The sequence below is a fragment of the Lottia gigantea genome (genome assembly GCF_000327385.1).
Source record: "Lottia gigantea unplaced genomic scaffold LOTGIsca_7, whole genome shotgun sequence".
Classification (NCBI taxonomy): Eukaryota; Metazoa; Mollusca; class Gastropoda; family Lottiidae; genus Lottia; species Lottia gigantea.
The window spans coordinates 3,042,320-3,063,353 of record NW_008710370.1 but is presented as its reverse complement, the minus strand read 5'-3'; the positions used below and the strand labels follow the sequence as shown (position 1 = coordinate 3,063,353).

Genomic DNA, 21,034 nt, shown 5'->3' with positions numbered 1-21,034 from the left:
TTTCTGTTGGAGATTATGCATCAGATTCAACTAATTTTGGACACAACAGACAAGAGCGAAGATACAAGACACATGTACTAAAGAAATCAGAAAGTGGTTAAAATGACTTCCAATGTGATACATTTATTAATAATATTTCAGTGAAGTGACACTACAGTTTAATTTCTTAATAATTTATGAAAGACAATAATTCTAAAAATAATTTCAATTCATTCATATTTTGCGCCAATTTCTGAGGCCCTGGAAGACGTTGAGAAATTAGTGTACATTAACGTGAGGTCTTACGAACGTCTTCAAGCAGCTGATACACATTAACGTCATGTTTGACTCTTTTATATTTTGAATCTTTTTGGAGGTGTGCTAAAAATACACGTTTGATACCAAACGATTCTGCTTCTTCGTATCTTATAAGGTCCCCAAGAGTAAGATTTCGTCTGTAGCCGTCCAAGGGTGGATCAGGAAAGATAGTTCTACAGCTGGCGAATGCCGATAGTAGGAGCCAGTTGGAGCGTAAAATATGAATTAATTTGAGGGCACATGGTTTGAAATTGGTGTCAAATATACACTTTTCGGATGAAGCCTTCTAGGCAAAAGTCTAGGCCTAGCTGGTGACGTCCAATTGCTAAGAGGGGCGAATTTCCTTGCCAGGGTCTCAGGGAAATCAAGGGACCCCTGCATTGGGGAGTCCTTGAAGAAATGGGTTGGGCACATTTTTGGATGAGACCCTTAAGGTTGTATGCAAGCGACCCTAGGTCAGTGTGTCTGGTAGTAGGACTAAATGTAAGACCTTTGTTCAGCACTAGCAACTCCAACTGACTGGGTGTGTAGTCGGAGAGATTAAAGACAGAGTCAGTGATATAAAATTCAGAACGTTAATTCGAGCAAGCATTATTATTTGAATTAAAGGTATCAACAAAAAGTTTGAATTTGTTAAATAAATCAAAATCGCAATTTCGGTTTTTGAATCCATCCGTGCATCGAGACAGGTTTTCCAATGGTTGCATTCCCTGACGACGAAACTCTTGATAGCTTGAGCCGAAATGTCCGATTATAGCCCATTAGCTGACACATCCAAATGGATTGTGAAGAGGTTCAGATGTTGATTGAGCTGTGTCTGGTTGGTGTTGAGCTGTAATAGGTTAATCTCCATTAGTTTGAGGCTGTACAAAAGGAGTGCAGTCGCTCTTTGTTAAAGGTGATCTAGCTCAGACAGGCAGTATATAAGTTTGTAGCGGGAAGAGAGATCCAGGGGTTGGTTGTTCATCTGCTTCCTCTGTGGCCAGGATGGTGTCCATGGAACATGTAGCAGTAGCGGGTTGTTCTACCGAGTTGTCCTTAGTGTACTCTAATGGGCTTGAGATTTGCAGAGAGGGCTTTTGTAGATTGCCAATATAGCTTCTCCTCGAGCATCAATAAGCAAAAAATACCAAAGGGCCACTCACGCCCAGTTTTTGTAATACACTACAATCCCCCACAGTCCACATCAGCTAGATCCTTAATAAAGAAAACTGGCACATCCTTTCGAGATCCAATAGCTTCTATTCCCGCTACCCTGCCTTACAGCATATGGACGAAACCCTTCTCTTATAGATCTCCTCACATCAGCTTCTATCTAAACCTCGCATTAGGCTGAAAGAACACTTTGCTGATATCTATCATAAGAGAGAAACACCAGTCGCCTTTCACTTCCATTTACCTACCAAATAATCAAACAACTTGGCACCAACCCAGACCTATCACAATCCACAGCCAATAGACACTGCATTGAACTCCATTGGATTATCAGATTGAAAACTTTCCAACCAGATAAAATCAATGACAAAATCTAATCTTGGACACCCCCACTTCTCTCTTTGTTATAATATCATCAATTTACTGTCAGTTACTTTCAGTTGATACCTCAAATCAAATTATCATCAAATTCAAACAAAGTCTCATCAACATACAAATTGGTTAAACACTGAAGCCTCTGTGATTTTTATAGATCAAATATGTCACCTTTTGAATTAGTCCTGGGCAATTCATAAAAAACAAAACATGGTAAATTATGAAATATTATCATTACGTACATACATATCTGTACAGACGCCAAGAATTGAATTAAACTGGACAAATTGTCATTTGTTATGTTAAGATTCTGGCACACTGGGGGAAGTACTGTATACTTTAATTATTTCTTTTAGAATGCCGATTGTGATCCAAAAACAACAATACACATTGATGCTTTTCTATATGATGATGAAGAAATTGATGAATTAGAAGAGGAGGGAAAAATAAGTAAAAAATATTGTGTAAATTGTGGTTCTAAACAGGTAAAACCTTTAGGTAAATATATATATAGAATGTAAATATGAGATTTTATAACTAATTCAATGTATATCTAGCAGATTATATTTGTATATTTCAGTTTTTTTAACTAATTTATGTCTTATAAAATTTTATCTGTATATTTCAGATTTTATAACTAATTCAATGTCTGTCAAACAAATTAAGTATATATTTGAGTATGTATTACCAGATTTAAGGAATAAAACTATTTTAGATGTTGGATCAAGAACAGGTGCTTTGTTGTATGGTGTAAGTATTATAATATGTTTCTTTATTTTATTTTAAAGTTTTAACAAAAATATTGTTATCACTTTAGTATTTTTTTATAAAAAAGAGAAGAAAACAAGAGAACGAAGTGGTTTTTTAGACCCAAATTCACATTTTTATATTCAGAATATATAATGCATATATTTCAATTTTTGAAAGTACCAGGTAAGTACCCATCATCAACCGCAAGGAAATGTAAAACAAATATTGCTGCATGTTGGACCAACATGGCTGGTATTAGCAAAGAGGCAGGCTATTCCCACCTTAGCATCTATTTTTATTCAACTTTGCAATTATTGTAGCATAAATAAAGGTCAAGAATTCTCTCATGCTTAGCTTCCCCTGAAGAGTTCAACCTTAACGAAACCGTTCTGGCTGTACACACCATAATCTAAATTATAGATTAACTAATATATGGGTTCGATATCAATACAGTTGATTAACAGAAAGATGAGGCTTCATCCATTAGTGAAATGATATTATTGCAGCAAATTTTGCAATTAAATGATTTTTATTAACAGAAAAAGAAAATGTTGAGTCTCTTTATAAATTTCTAATTCCCAGTAGTACCAAATACAAACTTCATGCTTAAAAACATGTAATATTACAAGAGCAATTGGATTATAAACAATTATGAATAAAAAAAAGAATCATCTTATATAACGCTGCAACATCGAATCAGTATGGCTTCTGTGTGACACTTCTAAATAGTACCTAAAGCTATAATTTAGAAATTTCAAATAATATTACAGATAAAATGTGAATAGAATAGGACTAATTGTCATAAATATAAACTTCCTTCCATAGATAAGTTATACATCTAGAATCCAACAACTCATTTCATAAATTTTATAATACCTACACACAAGTGAAAGATTCTATATATCAAAAAACATAAAGAAACTCATAATTTCCTTAAATTCCTTAAACTTTTTCTATATGGGGCCTTAATTTTGAGGTTCACCTTTCTGTACCATTCAGCTTGTCTGTAACAAATAGATAAAATAAACACATTAATGTGATAACTAAATTGAATCTTTTAATCATAGCTAGGCTATTTGGAACAATGTCATGCCCTTTACCTTCAATCTTACCTGATTTGTCAACATCAAAGAATAACAAGTTGTTCTGTTTATATTGTGCATGAATACATGACCTAATTTACATTATTATTAACCATTGCTTCAAGTTCATATCATTGTATAAATTTGTGTTATAAACCCAAGTACAGAACTGTGGTTTGATAAAATGTATTATGCATTACCAGCCCAAGGAAAAGATTGTAGGATCAAAAGATAATCACACAGTAACAAAGTATACCAATAGACAATACATTGTTGTTAATAACATTTTGAATGTATTATACTTTATACAGGAAACATTGACAAGATTAATATATTTTTTAGGCATTTCTATATAGTTCATGCTACAAGATATTTGGTGTGGAAATCGATAAAACATTTTTTGACATTCAACAGAAGTTTTTAGAAAAATATAATATGTCTGAGCGGATTCAGGTAATGTCTTTATACACCAACAAGAAATTTTTTATGAGCCACACGTTTCAACAGGTTTTAATGAAATTTGGTGCGATCAGTTTTTTTTTTAGTTATTTCTCTTGAATTAGTTCTGTTAGTATTTTGAGCACAAAATAAGCTTCTGTTTTCAATCCATTTTGATGAAACTCTGTGTCATGAGTCATAAGTGAAATTTATATGATGTCGGAAAATTTCAATTCAGACAATTTTTTTTTTTTTTTAGCTATTTCGGACTCATTGGCCTTGAGTTTGAGGTATGATCACTGAAACTAATAAAATGTTACAAAAAATAAAATTTGATGAATTGGCACGTAACTATTTTGAGTTATCACCTTTTACTTAATTAAAAAGCATCAAATCAAAATAGATGCTAAAGGTTATGAGCAATTCAAATCAAACCTGGTATGATTATTGACATTTTGAATTTGATGATTTCTTCTTTAAACTATTTTGAAGTTATTGCTCTTAACTTGAGTTATTGTCAATTATTGCTTTTACTGTATCCAAATTTTTAACAAAGCTGCTGTATGGGCATATGATTACCTTGTCTGGCAAGCTCTATTTTGATACTCCATTTTGATCCTATTGTCCATTTTATACTTGTTAAAACAAAACGTGGGACTTGTATGAGCAAAAAGTAGAATTTGTAGAAAGTAGACATTGGACATGTATCCTTGAAATATATCAAAAAATGCATGAAGATAATGTCAGTTACCAAGTTTTCTTTAAACTTGCTCCAAATCTACTATCTACTTCCTTGAATTCTAATCATCTTTTTTAAAATGTCTTTGAAATCCATACAGGCCTACATAGGTTGCATAGCAACTTAACATTTGAACTTCTCTCTAAAAAAAACCCATATAGCAGTGAAAATTGCCCTCTTTTCAAATCTATCTTTGTTATGCCACAATTTGATCTGAATTTGTTGAAACTTGGTATGAATATCAGATGAGTTGGATATTTGCTCATTGTCGATATATGACTTGTGAACACAAGAGAGACTATAGTTTTGACTACAGGTTACGAAATTAATTATAATGAATGAGACTTTAGATCTGTTATCTATTTTTTTTACCAATTCAGGTTTTCAATGATGATATTATCAATAAAGGTGACATCCTGAAAGCTGGTGAGTAAATTATTTGTTTATCACGTATTATAATTACCACTTCACACAGAATCAGCAATTTCTCAGTAAAATTACTGTTATTTGGCTATTTTGAATAACCAATACATAGTAGGGATGAAGGTTGGTTGTGCGACCAGTTATTCCTTATCATCAGTGGTTTCGTTAGTGGTTGATTTTTATTGGGCTTACCAGAGTTGATCAGCTGGTGTCCGCACACATATGCTATATGTCCTTACTTTACGTCATCATTAAATTATATATAGCACTCATGTACCCTTTCTAGTTTCTGTCTAAATTTTTAGACTCTTTCATCTCATTTCTTGTTATTCTTTTATGTATCTGTGACCTATATCTTTTTATACGCCCACATTATAATGTGGTCGTATCTTGTCGTCGCCCCCGTCCGTCCTTCTGTCCACAATTGGCTTGTGAACGCAATAGAGACAACAGTTTTCATCTGATTTCAATGAAATTTGATGTGAATATTTATAATGATGAGATTATGGACAAGTTCGAATTTGATGATCTTTCGATGAACGGTTTTTGAGTTATTGCCCTTGACTGATGAAAAACATGTCAAAATTTGTTTGTGAACACAATAGAGAATACAGTTTTCATCCAATTTAAATGAAATTTGGTGTGAGTATCTATAATGATGAGATCTTGGACAGGTTTGAATTTGGCTATCTTTCGATGAACGGTTTTTGAGTTATTGCCCTTGACTTATGAAAAACGCGTCAAAATTTGGTCGTGAATATAATAGAGACTACAGTTTTCATTTAATTTCAATGAAATTTGATGTGAATATTTATAATGATGAGATTATGGACAAATTCGAATTTGATGATCTTTCGATCTTTCTGCCCTTGACTTATGAAAAACATGTCAAAATTTGTTTGTGAACACATTAGAGAATATAGTTTTCATCCAATTTAAATGAAATTTGGTGTGAATATTTATAATGATGAGATCTTGGTCAAGTTTGGAGTTGGCTATCTTTCGATGAACGGTTTTTGAGTTATTGCCCTTGACTTATGAAAAATGCGTCAAAATTTGGTTGTGAACACAATAGAGAGTACAGTTTTTATCTGATTTAAATGATATTTAGTATGATCATTTATAATGATGAGAATGATCTTAGTCAAGATTAAATTTGACAAATTTTCGATCAACAGAATTGGAGTCATTGCCCATGACTTAGTAAGAACGCATCAAAATTTGTTAACGATAGAGGTGACAGTTTATGTCAGAATTTTATTAAATGATGTGTGTTTGTTTAGTCAACAATATCTTGCACAAATTAGATTTTTGGTATGATTTGACACAGATAGGTGACCGCCCTTGATATACTAAAGATGTATCAGGAAAGTGGGCGTATCTTGCTAGACAACCACTTGTTAGTTTATTATCTCCCTTGAAAAATATTTTCTTGTTCATCTAACTAAGCTGAATGTGCCATTTTTTCTCAGATTAGTGTTCTTCAAAGAGATAGCACCTTTCTCGCATGCTTTTGATTTTTTTTTTTTTTTTGGCTTGATAATAGGATTAGTCCCGAAAGTAGCCACATTTACTCTTTTTGTATAAATTTTTTACCTACTGTATCAGAAATCTTATAACTTCAACAAGGGCTCAACTCACAGCACGTGTTTGCTTAGCAGTCAAAAGTCCAACTTGTTACAGACTGAGCTATTCCACGTAGATATCAGGTGGAGTTGTATAGAAGAAGAAAATTTATTTGAAATGGTGAAAAGACAGGATGCTGAGATAAATCAATGTAGGATCCAGCCCCGTCGTTAGGGTGGGCCGATGGGGGTTGGGCCCCAGCAAGTGAGAATTAAACCCCAGCAAAACTTTTTTCAGTTCAGTTTTGATACGTTTTTGCCACCTCAAAATTGTCACATATGGGTTCTCTGGGAATTAAGTTCCTCAAATTTTCTGAGTACAAAATCTAGGCTCCAGCACCAATTCTTTAATTTGATATTAAACTTTAAATTTTACAACCTTTTTCAGCCGATGTTGTTATAATGAATAATGTGTTTGAGTTTTTTATGGATAAATCTGCTCAAGAAAAGTAAGTTAATTCATTACATTAAAAAAATGAAAGAATTTATTGTCATGGGTCTACCACCAGTTGTCAAAACGGACAGGTTCGCCATTTTAGGAGGATATTTTGAATATATGTAAATAATCTTCAGAAGTACTGGAAATATACTAAAATCGCATAATTCCTTCAAAAATATCTCATACTAGGAATTTCTTTTCCATTTTCTATAATTGTATTTCTATGTATGGCAGTGTCTCAAGAAACTTGTCTCTTTTTAACTTTTGAACGCTGATAATTCTAGACACACATGGATTTGAAATGAAATGAAATGAGTTTTACATCCTCCTTTTCCACATGGAAAATTTGAATGGCTCAAATTTCGCCGGTGAGCTGTGAACACTATTACTGATTGGCTAAGCTAAAAAATTCTTGTCTCTGAGACTAAAGTACCTTTGGTAAAAAAAATGGCCAAACAAAAAGGGGTTTAAAAAGTAAGAGTGTATTATCATGCAAAGATTATTATGCACCTCTTGGTGTGAATTAATACATGTACACAAGCTATTAGTAGTAAGATTGTTTTAGGGGAATTGGATTAATAGGAAATGACACATGTGGAAAGAGTGAAGTTTACATTTCCCAATTCATTTCCCAATCTCACTCCTCCATTTTCTTTAACAATATTGATCCAGTTTGTGAGCTATTACAACGTGAATACAATATTACTTTTTAATTTTTAATATATTGACTGAAATGTGACATTGACCTTCTTTCTATTGCACTTGACCTAAGAAAAGATGATTTTGACTAAAATAGATTTGTCTGTGACTAATCAATATTTTTATTTGAATGGCCTTTAAAGGACCAGAAATTTAAATCTAATAAAACCTTCAGAATGTATGAAAATCAGAACAAGTCTTAGACAAAACACAACAATAATCTTATCAACTAGAAAATCTGTCTTACAGCAAAATTTACTCTCATTTTTTCTTAACAAGAAAACATAATATCCACTCGCTCTTATGTAACTTCTGCAATTGTCAATATTCTTATTGATGGCCTATACACGTAAACACATATTGGCATATGGCAGCAGTCAGTTCTACTTTATACCCAGTATCTTGAATCCTCGGCCGAAGGCGGACCCCCTCGACCATTCCGCCAGGTCATTTGAGACTTGATATTTGCCACAGTGGGATTGCTAAACATTTTGAAAAAGAACAAGATTTTTTTATTGTTTCGATTCGTCATACGTATTAAAAACATTCCAACTTTTTATTGCAGCCTGCATCAGAAAAACGTGCTTTTCAATTTGCGAATATCAAGTCTTAAGTGGCCTGGCGGGATGGCAGAGGTGGTCCGTCTTAGGCGGAGGATTCAAGACACCGCTTTATACCTATATCAAATATTGCTGTGATGGAACATGTTATCAAGCAGTCATTATGAAATAGCTTTATATTTTTCAGACTGATATAGTTGTTGATACTTGGGTATCCTGTATCAATGATAGTCAAAAATATAATTTAGCTAATGAGTATTTATATGGTGAGGAGTTGGAGGAATCTGATTTAGATCAAGTATATATATATGAGGTTATAGGATAATAAAATTGTTGTATTATATCAAGTTTAACTGTTGTTTCATTTTATAGAATATAATCGGGTTTAAATATATGTCAAGCAAATTGTAGACTTGAACACTCTGGTTTCCAATCCTTTCCTCTTTGATCGTGGGTCCAATATTAAAATCTCATTACAATAAAGCTGTCCTGATGAGTATTGTTTATCAGAACACATGGCTGCAGCATGAGGTAAGCTCTAGTCAATTATCATTGTGTCCAAACCACACCCCAATTCATCTAACTTCCTCAGGGCCGTGGTAACACAAGTGAGAAAAATTACGTATTCATACCTTATTATTGTCCAATCAAATTTGGCCCCACTGCACATGTAAGCAAATTTCAGCCAATCAAAACAAATCACTTGTTATGACGCTTTGTTTGCGAACGTAAAAAAATGAAAGCAGCGTGCTTTGATGACTATGTACGGTACAGAATTGAGTAAGATTTTCGTTAAAGAATTGAAGCAGAGAGAAAACCAAACCTTACCTGGGAATATTTACTTGGAAAGAATGTGTCTCTTAAAACGGGCGTGTTGTTTTGTTTACATGACAGTGGGCTTAGTTTTATACGGGTTAATAAGACCATGTCAAAACCCGTATCACAGATATGATGGTCAATTATATATGAGTTTTAGTTTGTTGATGTTTAATACTCTAGAATATTCTTATTGTTAATATCATACTTCTGTTCAGTGACTTTGCTCACACATTTTAAGTCAAATTTGTGAAAATAAGCACTCCATTTCCAATAAAGTTGCCCTGATGAGGATTGATAAAAATGATCATGAAGAAGACACTTTACTATAAGAAACAATGAAAACTTGTAACAGTTGATAGAAGTACATTATCTATTATCTTTAGGGAATGCTAATTCTCTTTAGGAAAAGAGCTATATAATTTATTTGACAGCATTCAAAAGTATTATGTGTCTTCCCTTGTTTCTTGTAGTAGCATGTGTCTTCCCTTGTTTTATGTAGTAGTATGTGTCTTCCCTTGTTTCTTTTAGTAGTAAGTGTCTTCCCTTGTTTCATGTACATGTAGTAGTATGTGTCTTCCCTTGTGTCTTATAGTAGCATGTGTCTTCCCTTGTTTCATGTAGTAGTATGTATCTTCCCTTGTTTCATGTAGCAGTATGTGTCTTCCCTTGTTTCATGTACATGTAGTAGTATGTGCCTTCCCTAGTTTCATGTAGTAGTATGTGTCTTCCCTTGTTTCATGTAGTAGTATGTGTCTTCCCTTGTTTCATGTAGTAGTATGTGTCTTCCCTTGTTTCATGTAGTAGTATGTGTCTTCCCTTGTTTCATGTAGTAGTATGTGTCTTCCCTTGTTTCATGTAGTAGTATGTGCCTTCCCTAGTTTCATGTAGTAGTATGTGTCTTCCCTTGTTTCATGTAGTAGTATGTGTCTTCCCTTGTTTCATGTAGTAGTATGTGTCTTCCCTTGTTTCATGTAGTAGTATGTGTCTTCCCGAGTTTCATGAAGTAGTATGTGTCGTCCCTTGTTTCATGTAGTAGCATGTGTCTTTCCTATTTTCATATAGTAGCATGTGTCTTACCTTATGTCATTTAGAAGTATGTGTCTTCCCTTATTTCATGTAAAAGTGTCTAAATTGTTTCAATTAGGTTAGTGTATGGATAGGCCTATTTTCTTAAATCAAATCTACCATTAAATTTGATCATCCAACCATCAGTTAAGTTACAAAGAAGCCAAAGAGCTTAATTCAACAGGATTATTTTCACACAATATTCTAGTACAAAGGATCTAATTGGTAAGATCAGTTTGGAGGATCAAGTGTTAGCTGTTCTTGCTGTTCTGTTGGTCAATTCTGCCTCAAGCAAAACTTTTTTTGAATATGCTTTAAATTAGTAAGATCTTTTCTGATTCTATGAGCAAACATATCTTTAAATTATTTACAGAATTATAAAGTATGCATCAGTATAGATGTCAATGCCCCCTTTAGTCATTGTTGACCTTTGACCACTGAAGTGAAAGAGCAGCTGAAAGGGAGAAGTGCTCTATTTTGAAAGTTAAAAAGACAAGTGGTTTTTTTTTTTTATGAGACACTGTCATATTTAGAAAAGACATAATATAGAAATAAGAAAAGAAATTCCTAGTTTGAGATATTTTTGAATGAATTGTGTGATTTTCGTACATTTCTAGTACTTCTGAAGGCTATTTACACATATTCCAGACTCAAAACAACCCCTGAAAATGACTGACCTGTCCTTCTAATATTTGACAGAATTCCACTTATGTGATTAATTTTAGTGCATGACCTAGTACTAGCTGATGTCACACACATCATTACACTGCCTGGCATTGATATTCAATACTTAAGTTTCAAAACATGTGCTGCACATTCTAATTAGGTCAAAACACAATCTATGCCTTCCTTAATATCATCCCAAGTATTTCATAATATGAGGATAGCTTGCCAGGCAAGGTAAAGTATGCCCAATGGCAGCTGTCAGAATGAAAATTGAGTCATTAGTGACTAAAATATGAACTTTCTCATATGAAAAGATATTCATAAATATATATCTGTTATATCTAACTATATGTTAGTTGTTTTGCCGAGGTTTTCACAATATTTTTCAAAATTGAAATTAATTACTCAAATACATCAAATCAAATTGTCAAATCACTCTGCACTGATGTCTTAAATCTTTAAAGATAGTCTTAAATCTTTAAAGATATTTTATCAGTCAAGGACAACAACTCTAAAACTATTTATTGAAAAATCATCAAATTCAAACTAGACCAAGACCACCTCAATGTAAACCAGACCCAATTTCATTCAAATCAGATAAAAACTGTAGTGTCTTTTGTGTTCACAAAGAAATTTTGACGTGTTTTATCCAAGTTAAGGACAAAAACTCAAAATTGTCAAATTATAATCAGTGCAAGATCTCATCAAAAAATGATCAAATTTCATTTAAAACTGTTGTCTATATTGTGATCACAAACAAATTTTGACACATTTTCAAGTCCAGGGCAATTACTCAAAAACCATTTATCGAAATCAATCAATCCCAAGATTTCAACAATATAAATGATCACACCAAATTTCATTAAAATCAGTTTTAAACTGTAGTCACTATTGTGTTCAGAAGAAATGTTGATGGACCATGTGGGCGTATAAACATGCATGAAATTGTTAGAGTAAACTGAAGTCAAGTGAAGTCAGAGTTCAGCAGCTCAGACGACTTTAAGTCCATGTACTGAGATATACGAAAAAAATGTATATCATACATGAAAGAAACTTGTATAGTATGATTGATGTGTTTTCATGGTTTAAGGATTCAAAACAGGGTTTCTAGCCTGATGTGTGTGTTAGGAAGAAGCTTACGTTTGCATATTTTTGTTTGCCAATGTATATGCTATTTGTAATGTAGAAAAATGAACAACACTATTACAAATACCATTTAGCTTGAATTATACTTGCCAAGTCAAATATCTGGTCAGTCTTTCTAGGCATCTAAGAAACCACATACATTTGAGAAATCAGAATGAACAAACAGAAGCTATATGTGTGTATTGTACGGCACTATGTGTAATGCTAGTCATACAGCATACTTGAGAAAAATGTTTCGTTTCATGGTGTATTAATATATATATATAGTACTGTGAGTTGGTAATAATGTACACAAGTGAAGTTGTACAAAACCGATATATTGGCGTGCATCATTTGAACCCAATAAATCTTGTAACTTTAATGTTGTTGGTTTAATCCTGAGTATTCATGATATGAGAATACTACAATGTGGCTACATTTCAATCCTATTCAGTTGACCTCTGACAGCTTGTTTTATAACATAATAATACAACCAAATCAGTCAAAGGGAAGAAGCCTTAAAGTGCTGTGGATTTAATGGGTACAGGACTAATATTTACATGTAGTTATTGCATTCATTCTATATTACACTCATTCAAATATTATGGATGAAAAAAATATCCTTTTATTCTAATCAATACTTGTTAAAGTGATAATAAAACAGTTTGAGCATTAAATTAATAGCAAAGATTGCACATATTTACAATTTAATATCTTTAAAAACATGTGAAGAACAATAGAATTTTGAAAAAAACTCAGGCATACAAATAGAATCAATCCATATTTGACTAGTTGAACAATCAATCACACTAAAGATTAATTACAAGCATACCATGAAAAATGTGCACGTTTGAATCAATATAAATAGGTGTAGGTAATGATATAATAAAAGAATGCTAGGTAACAATGTAAACTAGATCTTAGAAGAGAAAGATAACACTTCTACCCTTTTAAACTTATTCAAATATCTATGAAGATACCGTTTACAAGAAAATTGTAGCTTACATAAAATGGTTTGCATAAAACAATTCATTTTAAAAGATAATGTACACAATTTTTTTTTTTAAATCTTTAAAACAAAGTTTACAAAAAATTAATTATCATAGATGATTGCAATTATTTTGAAAATTAAAACTGCAGTGTACATTCAAAAGGTACATTGCTCGAAATTTAACATAGAACTAAACTTAAATAATACTACTGGTTAACTGTTTATAATTATGCTAAGATAAATAGAAAGTGAAATTCAAGTAGACCAGAATAGATAATCAATGTGAATTTAAAAGGATTATCATTTAAAAAGTGCTGTCATGCACAATGTGATTTATTAAGCAGTGGCTTTTCAATTTGAAAATGGAAGAAAGCTAGAAAGCTAAAGGTCATTAAAATAGCAACTGCTAAGATTGCTGATTGTGACTATAAGACAAAAAGTTCATAAATAACAGTATTTTTATATATTCCAGATCAGATTGACTAAGATCAAATTATCTGAAGATGGTAACAAAGAAATAATTCTTAAGGGAACAGGGTTTTATCTGTGATTTATTCATTTAGTATATTGCTTTAAGGTTTTTTTTACAAACACAGTTAAATGAAATTACTATATTCCTTCATTATCTTCTTCTGGACAAGAAAAAGTGTCTAGCAAGTACTATTATGTGTTTCATAATAGGCTGATCTACAATATTGTCTACTAACATTGCGAAAAAGGTTCAGAAATTGGCACCAATTGGCTATACATGGTGAAACATTAGGGTTCAACAAAGCAGAATATAATAATCATTAAACATGAAAAGGTTAACAGTCACAGTGTATCATTAGGTGCACCAGATGGTATAACCTTCAATAGAAAATAACATGTCAAAATAGCAACATGTAGTGCACAATGTAAAGCAGTATGAGATACTTTAATTTTAAAATTGCTTAATTACATCTACATGTACCTACAAGATTAATTAATTTCAAACAGGCATAAATCACTAAGAACTAGGTTTGATATTGCAGCTATCAAAATGATAAACTTTAAGATATAAGACATTTCAAATACAACTTTAGTATGGTTATCTTGATGAATGAAGCTGAGACTATAAAAAATAGCAACTTTTTGTAAATCACTTTGTTATTATGAATAATTAAAATTATGTGATTAGATTCAATCAAGTGTGAGAGGAAAGTGTATATTTTGAACTAAACCAAGAAATACCCTAGAAGGCATACATCTCAACTGCTATATCTACTGAGATTTTACCTACCAAAATGATATCTCTCCCAGTATCTAGGAAGATATCTTTTTGCATCATAGCTTAGATTACTAACTCATGGTTTATACCTACTTTAAATTCCTCAATAGTAAAGATAGCCCCTGCCCATTCTTTCAATATCTTGGCCTTTTATGAATCTACCAAGTTATATTTCAGTCAAATACCGAGGTATTGCTGTACATTGGCAGTAAGAGTACCTTAAATACATCTTTTTTTTCTATTAAAGAATCAAGAAACTTGAAAATTCAAAAAGTGTTAATTATTTAAGAAAAAATGTTAAGTGCAAAAACCTTGCTACCAGTACCTGTCCATAATACTATTTTGTGCAACATTGTGAAAGAAAAAAATAGCACAATCTTGAAACCATGTTATCCATCAATATTGTTTATCAGAAGTACATGTAGGCTATAATTATGTATTATATATTGTTAACTATTGTAGTCTTTTACCATGTCACATTATACAGACAGACTGCTGGAAATATCAATCTAATGAAATCAAACCTGAGATCAGAATATACAATACGGAGGGTTTAATTTAAATAAGGATTGTTATTGATTTTATGATAATGTGGTAATAAACACAGGTATAAATATTGTTGAATAATGATCAAACCAAACACCTACATGTACTCCGATTACAAAACATAACAATAAGTTTATATGATGATTTATGATATCAACAAAAATCGATGAAAAGAGAGCTGTTCCAAATATTGTAAACTGAACAAAATTGGATTTATCACAATAAAATGTTTGTGGAAAAATTCTATATATAAATCAACACACAATCTGCAAAAGAGCAAATATTTACAAAAACACAACAAAAACAAAAAAATTGCGAGGTTGCATCTTTTAGTAGCAAATGGAAAGACATGTATTTAAAGGTTTTTCATTATTAATATTATCACCATCTCTTGTTTTTTTTATCAGTATTACTCTTGTCCATCAATTCATTATGCTGCCAGGGTCAAATATTTCAATCCCTTATCATTTTATTTATCACCATTCAAAAAACACCATTATCTTTTTATATTATCTTATAGGACTATCACGTCCTTTGGAACGAAATATTTCCTTAATAGTGACAATGGGTTGTGGCAGACAAGCATCTAGTTCTTTTTATGATGCAACAACATCACTGTCAGGGTGTAATTCAACAGTTTTGGGATCTGAACTGACTGTAGCTGTTTCTGCAGCACTGAAATTATCACTTTGGGAGTTTTTGGAATCACCATCACTTGGTTTTGTTTTTGGATTTGAAGAGAAGCCATTCCCATCATCACTATTATTATCACTGGAATATGAACCATCATCTGATTTACCTTTATAATGACGATATGCTTTCTGTATAATTTTAGCAGCATAATGTTCTTTTTGTCTCATTAATGTACTACTGACTGGAGTATACTCTATTTTTTTACCCCGGTCTTCTACTGGTGGAGCATCAGCTGTTCCTAGAAAATTCTTGGTTAATGCATCCAGTATATCACGACAATACACTTTATCACCTTCACAGATAGGAATATCTAATTTCACCAGAATAAAATGGTTGGGTTTCGGTAACCTCAATGGTTCTTCCAAGAAATCAGCAAAGCTAGACAACTGATCTAAATTTATAAATTCAGAAGCTTTTGGATCATACTTCTCCCACTTTTCATAGTACATATCAAAATCATCTGGAGTCAAGCCTTGTTGGACATCTTCAGTGGCTTGACTAAAGTTTTCCAAGATAACAGCAATGTACATATTAACCACCACTAAAAAACTCATTATTAAATAGCTTACAAGATATAATGAAGCTTTCGTATATTCAAAACATGTTTCACCTGGATTGCACACTGATATTAAAGATTTCAAAACACCATCCCATCCAGCTGATGTACACATTTGAAATAATAAAATCAAACTACTGAGAAAAGTGTCAAAGTTAAAAGCATCATCCATACCATAGAGTTGAGGTGCTCTCATAAAGAAATTCATACCCATTATGCCATAAATGAATAAAACTAACATTAGCAATAGGCCTATATTAAACAATGCAGGCAAAGACACAGCCAGAGAAAAAAGTAATGTACGTATTCCTTTAGCTGATTTGACTAATCTCAAAACACGACCAACGCGAAAAACTCTTATTACACGAAGCAGCGTTGGTGAAACGAAGAAATTCTCCATAACACCTGCTAAAGATAAAGCTGAAAAAAAAAATTGATATGAATTATAGAAAGAATTATATATATAGCTGTCTAATGATACATTTTTAAAACCTTTTCTCATATACTGCAAATTTGCTCATCCTTTCAACATGTTTAGTACATGTTGAAAGGATGAGCAAATTTGCAGTTTAAACATACCATTCCTGAAACATTTTGAATGTTTTAAATAGAACAATTATTAATGTAAAAGGTTAAGCAGAATCATCACCATTTCTCAGTCTCATCTGTGCCATCTGCCTTCGATCAGAGGCCATACCAGAATGCACAATTCTTTTGACTATAAAAAATGGTACACATACAGGAATGTGATGCAGTAAATTTAATTACATCTCAGATTCTATAGAAAGGTGAAATTACTTACCTAAAACAGATAAAATTACAACAGCAAAGTCAAAAACATTCCAAGGAATTTTAAAATAGTGCAGTCGTAAACCAATAATTTTTAAAACACATTCAAGAGTAAATATTGCAATGAAAACAGTATTAACTATTGATAATGCTGATTCATAAGATTCATCCATTTTATAATGTTCCATTGTCATTGTCAACATATTAAACATTATAATTATCATTATCACAATATCAAACTTTTGATTAGTTGTAATATCAAACAATATTGATGCTATCTTTAACTGAAAAATATAAAAAAATATATTAATTATTGTGGATCTAGTCTGATTTGTATTACGCGTATAAAATCTAGAGATGTGCATATTGAACGCACTCTGAACAAAGTTTTATTAATTGAGGCCCTTTAAGGGCGTGCTCACCCATATTTAACACTTGATGACATGTCGTAACGTTGTTTGCCAACTGTGCCTCTCTTTCAGAGAGTCCGCATAGTTTATATTGCTATATTTATTACAATATGAGCTCAGCTTTGAGAGTTGAGAGATCAGTATAACTAAACTTAAAGTTTACATGTCAAGTAAATCTGTGTAAGTTTTGGTACATGTATGATATATTAAATACTAACTTTAGGTCTTGGAATAGATTTCTGTGGGGTTTTAGAGCCCATTCTTTTCATAGCATTATAGTATTTCTTCTGATCATCAGTCATAAACATTTCAAGTGATCCGCCAGCCTAAAATAGAATATAAAGTGTTAATAGCTGGATGGTTGATGGTATGATCTTAATGAAACATGCATGATATTGATCCTAGATGACTCATGAAAAGCACTAAGCTGTAAGGAAGCATAGAAGAACTGTAATGCCAGAGTAGGAGAATTGTCTACAGGCGCTTATTTAACATGTATTCCATGCAAAGGGTAGAAATAAAATTAATTTCGGAATTGATTTAATGATTGTATTATAATTTTACATAATATCTGAAAAACTTGACTTTGTAAATAATTTCAATATTTTGTCAAATAAGTATATTTCACCAAGAGTCTACAGTTCCTAATTGTCAAAATATGTTCACAAGGCCATTAGTAAAATCAGTTACGTAATGAAAGTAATTCAAGATAAATGCAAAAATTATTGAAAAAAGATTTTTAAAAGAGGGTACAATTTACAGTGTCATATCAATAAAATAGTTCAGGAAATAAAATAATCCTTGTTGATTGAAAATTAAATCATTGTGTCATTTGTAGAATATAAATTCAAAATAGTTACTTCTAGATCAGCTCTAAATTACTTATAAGTAGTCTATACAAATTAATATGGTGTTTTAAAAGTTGATGCAAAAGTAGTATGTTTAAACTAATAAGTAAGAGTAACAAACAAGACTAGGACAAGCAAGATAGAAGGAAGCTAAAAGAATAGATGATCACCAATAAGGTTCTATGAAAATCTATAAACTACAATATGTAGGAAAAGAGAAGTTCTCTAAAAGCAATGGAATATGTGTTCTACTTTGATCAAGACCAGATAATTGTGCAATTAATTCAATATTTGTAACTTTCTGATGACTTGTCAAAAATTTTGAAAGGTAGCACCTTTATCTGGTCTTGAAGTTATGTTCAATGATTGAGCTCTGTACATGTATGAATATATTGCCATCACAGGACAGAAATTTATATCTGATCCATTGATTTTAACTTATATGAAACATCATGTATGAAAAAACTGATAAGTTCAGTGGTAGAAAGAGAAATCTATTCATGTTTATATTTTGAACAAGGTTGAAGAAATGATTGTATTGTCCAGCAACTCAATGAATGTATCATGTGTTCAAGGTGACAAATACAAACAGATCAACATCTGTACAATTTGAAGTACAAAACATTGATTATTTCATATAACTCTCACTTAGACTAGAAAACATTCCAAATGAAATTTCACTATTTCTTAATGTTATGAATCCATAAGATCTATCCTAGTTTTTTTTAATCTGGATTGTTTTCTATCTAACTAGTGTTTTATTTTGCTTTTCAGACAGAATTCTATTTGTAAGTAATATGGAAGATGTTTATAAGAATGAGGCATTTTCTGTATGAAGAGCAAAATGATTTAAACTGGAAAAAAATATATTTCATTAGTTTCATAATATATCATCAGGATATCATTTTCTATAAACGCACTGAAAAATAAATTGGTCTAGAGGAACTTCGAGGAAAATTTGGGAATATGTTTTTTTTCTTACTTATTAATCCTAGCAAACTTCATCATAACTAGTGAACTTCATCATAACCTAGCGAACTTCATCATAACCTAGCAAACTTCATCATAACCTAGCAAACTTCATCATAACCTAGCAAACTTCATCATAACCTAGCAAACTTCATCATAACCTATCAGCAGTTTGGTTTCTAATTTTAAGAGATCATGCTTTATCATGCATTTAAAACTCATTTCTTATTCAAAATTAAATTTTAACCCTTAAAAATTTTAAAGAAAGTTTTAAAAATTTAACAGAAAATTTTAAAAATCTAGCCAGCTATTCTAACCCATGCTATCCAAGATTCACCGATATAAGTGCGATTGTTTCAGTTTATCTTACATTAAACTTTCATAGTTTTAAGAAAAAAAGTGCTTGATTTAAAACACAATGTACAAGAAAATAGTAAAAAAAGAATTGTTTCACTTACAGAAGGCTATGCTTCATTTTCATAAAGATATGGTGCTTTTACGTCTAATATTCAAAATTTCCCAAAATGCTACGTTAAGTTTAGAAAAATGTGTTTCTATAGTGAAATGTCAATATACGAGAAAGAAAGAAGTTCTGAAGATAACTTTGTAATTTGAGGGAATCCTATGCCTGCCCTGAGCTCAGTTTTCTGCCTTTTCAAAACAGTTTTCATAAAACATTTTGTTACACAAGTCACAAATTGCATGCCAATATTTGAAATGGTGTAACAAAGTATGTAAAACAAATAAAATATCAATGCATTGACAACTGAGTGCAGGGTTGATTTTTTGCATGAAAAATATATCTAATGAGTTGTTTAAATGAATTTAGTCTTGAATGAAAATAAGTTTTAAATGGTGTGATGACAGTTAATCAAATCACTAAATTTAAAATATTTCCATTATGAATTATTCCAAAATAATATCTTCAGTATCTTCAATATTGACAGAGGGTGGAATTAAAAGAACTCTACTTTAAAATTAAGATTAAAAATCAAGTGCGTTAAAAGTTGCTTAGAATCCTGATGATTTATTACCTCGTCACCCACCTTTTTCTTCTGTTGATTGAAATTTTCGATGATAACACCAATAAATAAATTGAGGGTAAAAAAGGAGCCAAAGATAATAAATAAAACGAAGAATAAATAATAAAGTATATTGGCTTCATCTGAGGGTTGTTCATATTCCTGTAAATATAAATAAACAATGTTAATCACAGGGAACTTTTTAGCCTCACAACCATGCGAATATTTTATCATCATTGCTGTAATACAATGTAATACAAAATAACTCTTTATCTTTAGATTCTTAAAGTTATTGTGTAATACAAAATCTGAAAAGAAAATAGCAAAGCATTACACATCTGATATCAAGTTCTTACTTAAGGAAATAAATCTGATATAGTGTTGTTTAGATGAATGTTAGATTTACTTTGATTGAATAAACCATGTACCACAAAATCCAAACAACATATTGGCAAAACATTAGTAGCAGCTAATGAACTTTTCATGGGAAGAAGTATATCAATCGTAAGTGAGTAAGTATTTCATAATAAAAAGTGGTATCAGGTGTCTAGAAGAGTAAGCATACACTGACTGACATGACACCCGTCATAGCTGCTCCACATGTATATTTTCTATATCTGAAAATGATAAAAATTTTGAGAAGTATTATGCAATGATGATAAAATATTGGTAGGATGTTTGAGGTGAATGAGTTTTTATACTTA

The 21,034-nt window shown here is 31.5% G+C and overlaps 2 protein-coding genes across 2 annotated transcripts in view; one reads left to right on the top strand and one right to left on the bottom strand.

Annotated features, from left to right (window-relative positions):
- LOTGIDRAFT_107662 (hypothetical protein) overlaps positions 1–7,337 on the top strand; it is a gene marked incomplete at both ends in the record, with an annotated part of 19,339 nt that extends 12,002 nt beyond the window's left edge. The window contains 5 exons of the mRNA XM_009065576.1: positions 2,184–2,325; positions 2,456–2,577; positions 4,002–4,112; positions 5,217–5,262; positions 7,273–7,337. Coding sequence (XP_009063824.1) covers positions 2,184–2,325; positions 2,456–2,577; positions 4,002–4,112; positions 5,217–5,262; positions 7,273–7,337 — 486 coding nt within the window. The remainder of the gene's footprint in view (positions 1–2,183; positions 2,326–2,455; positions 2,578–4,001; positions 4,113–5,216; positions 5,263–7,272) is intronic.
- Positions 7,338–15,639: 8,302 nt separating this feature from the next.
- Positions 15,640–21,034, bottom strand: part of LOTGIDRAFT_107523 (hypothetical protein) — a gene marked incomplete at both ends in the record, with an annotated part of 28,571 nt that continues 23,176 nt past the window's right edge. Inside the window, 4 exons of the mRNA XM_009065575.1 lie at positions 15,640–16,712; positions 17,095–17,365; positions 17,710–17,817; positions 20,355–20,492. Of these exons, the coding sequence (XP_009063823.1) occupies positions 15,640–16,712; positions 17,095–17,365; positions 17,710–17,817; positions 20,355–20,492 (1,590 nt within the window). The remainder of the gene's footprint in view (positions 16,713–17,094; positions 17,366–17,709; positions 17,818–20,354; positions 20,493–21,034) is intronic.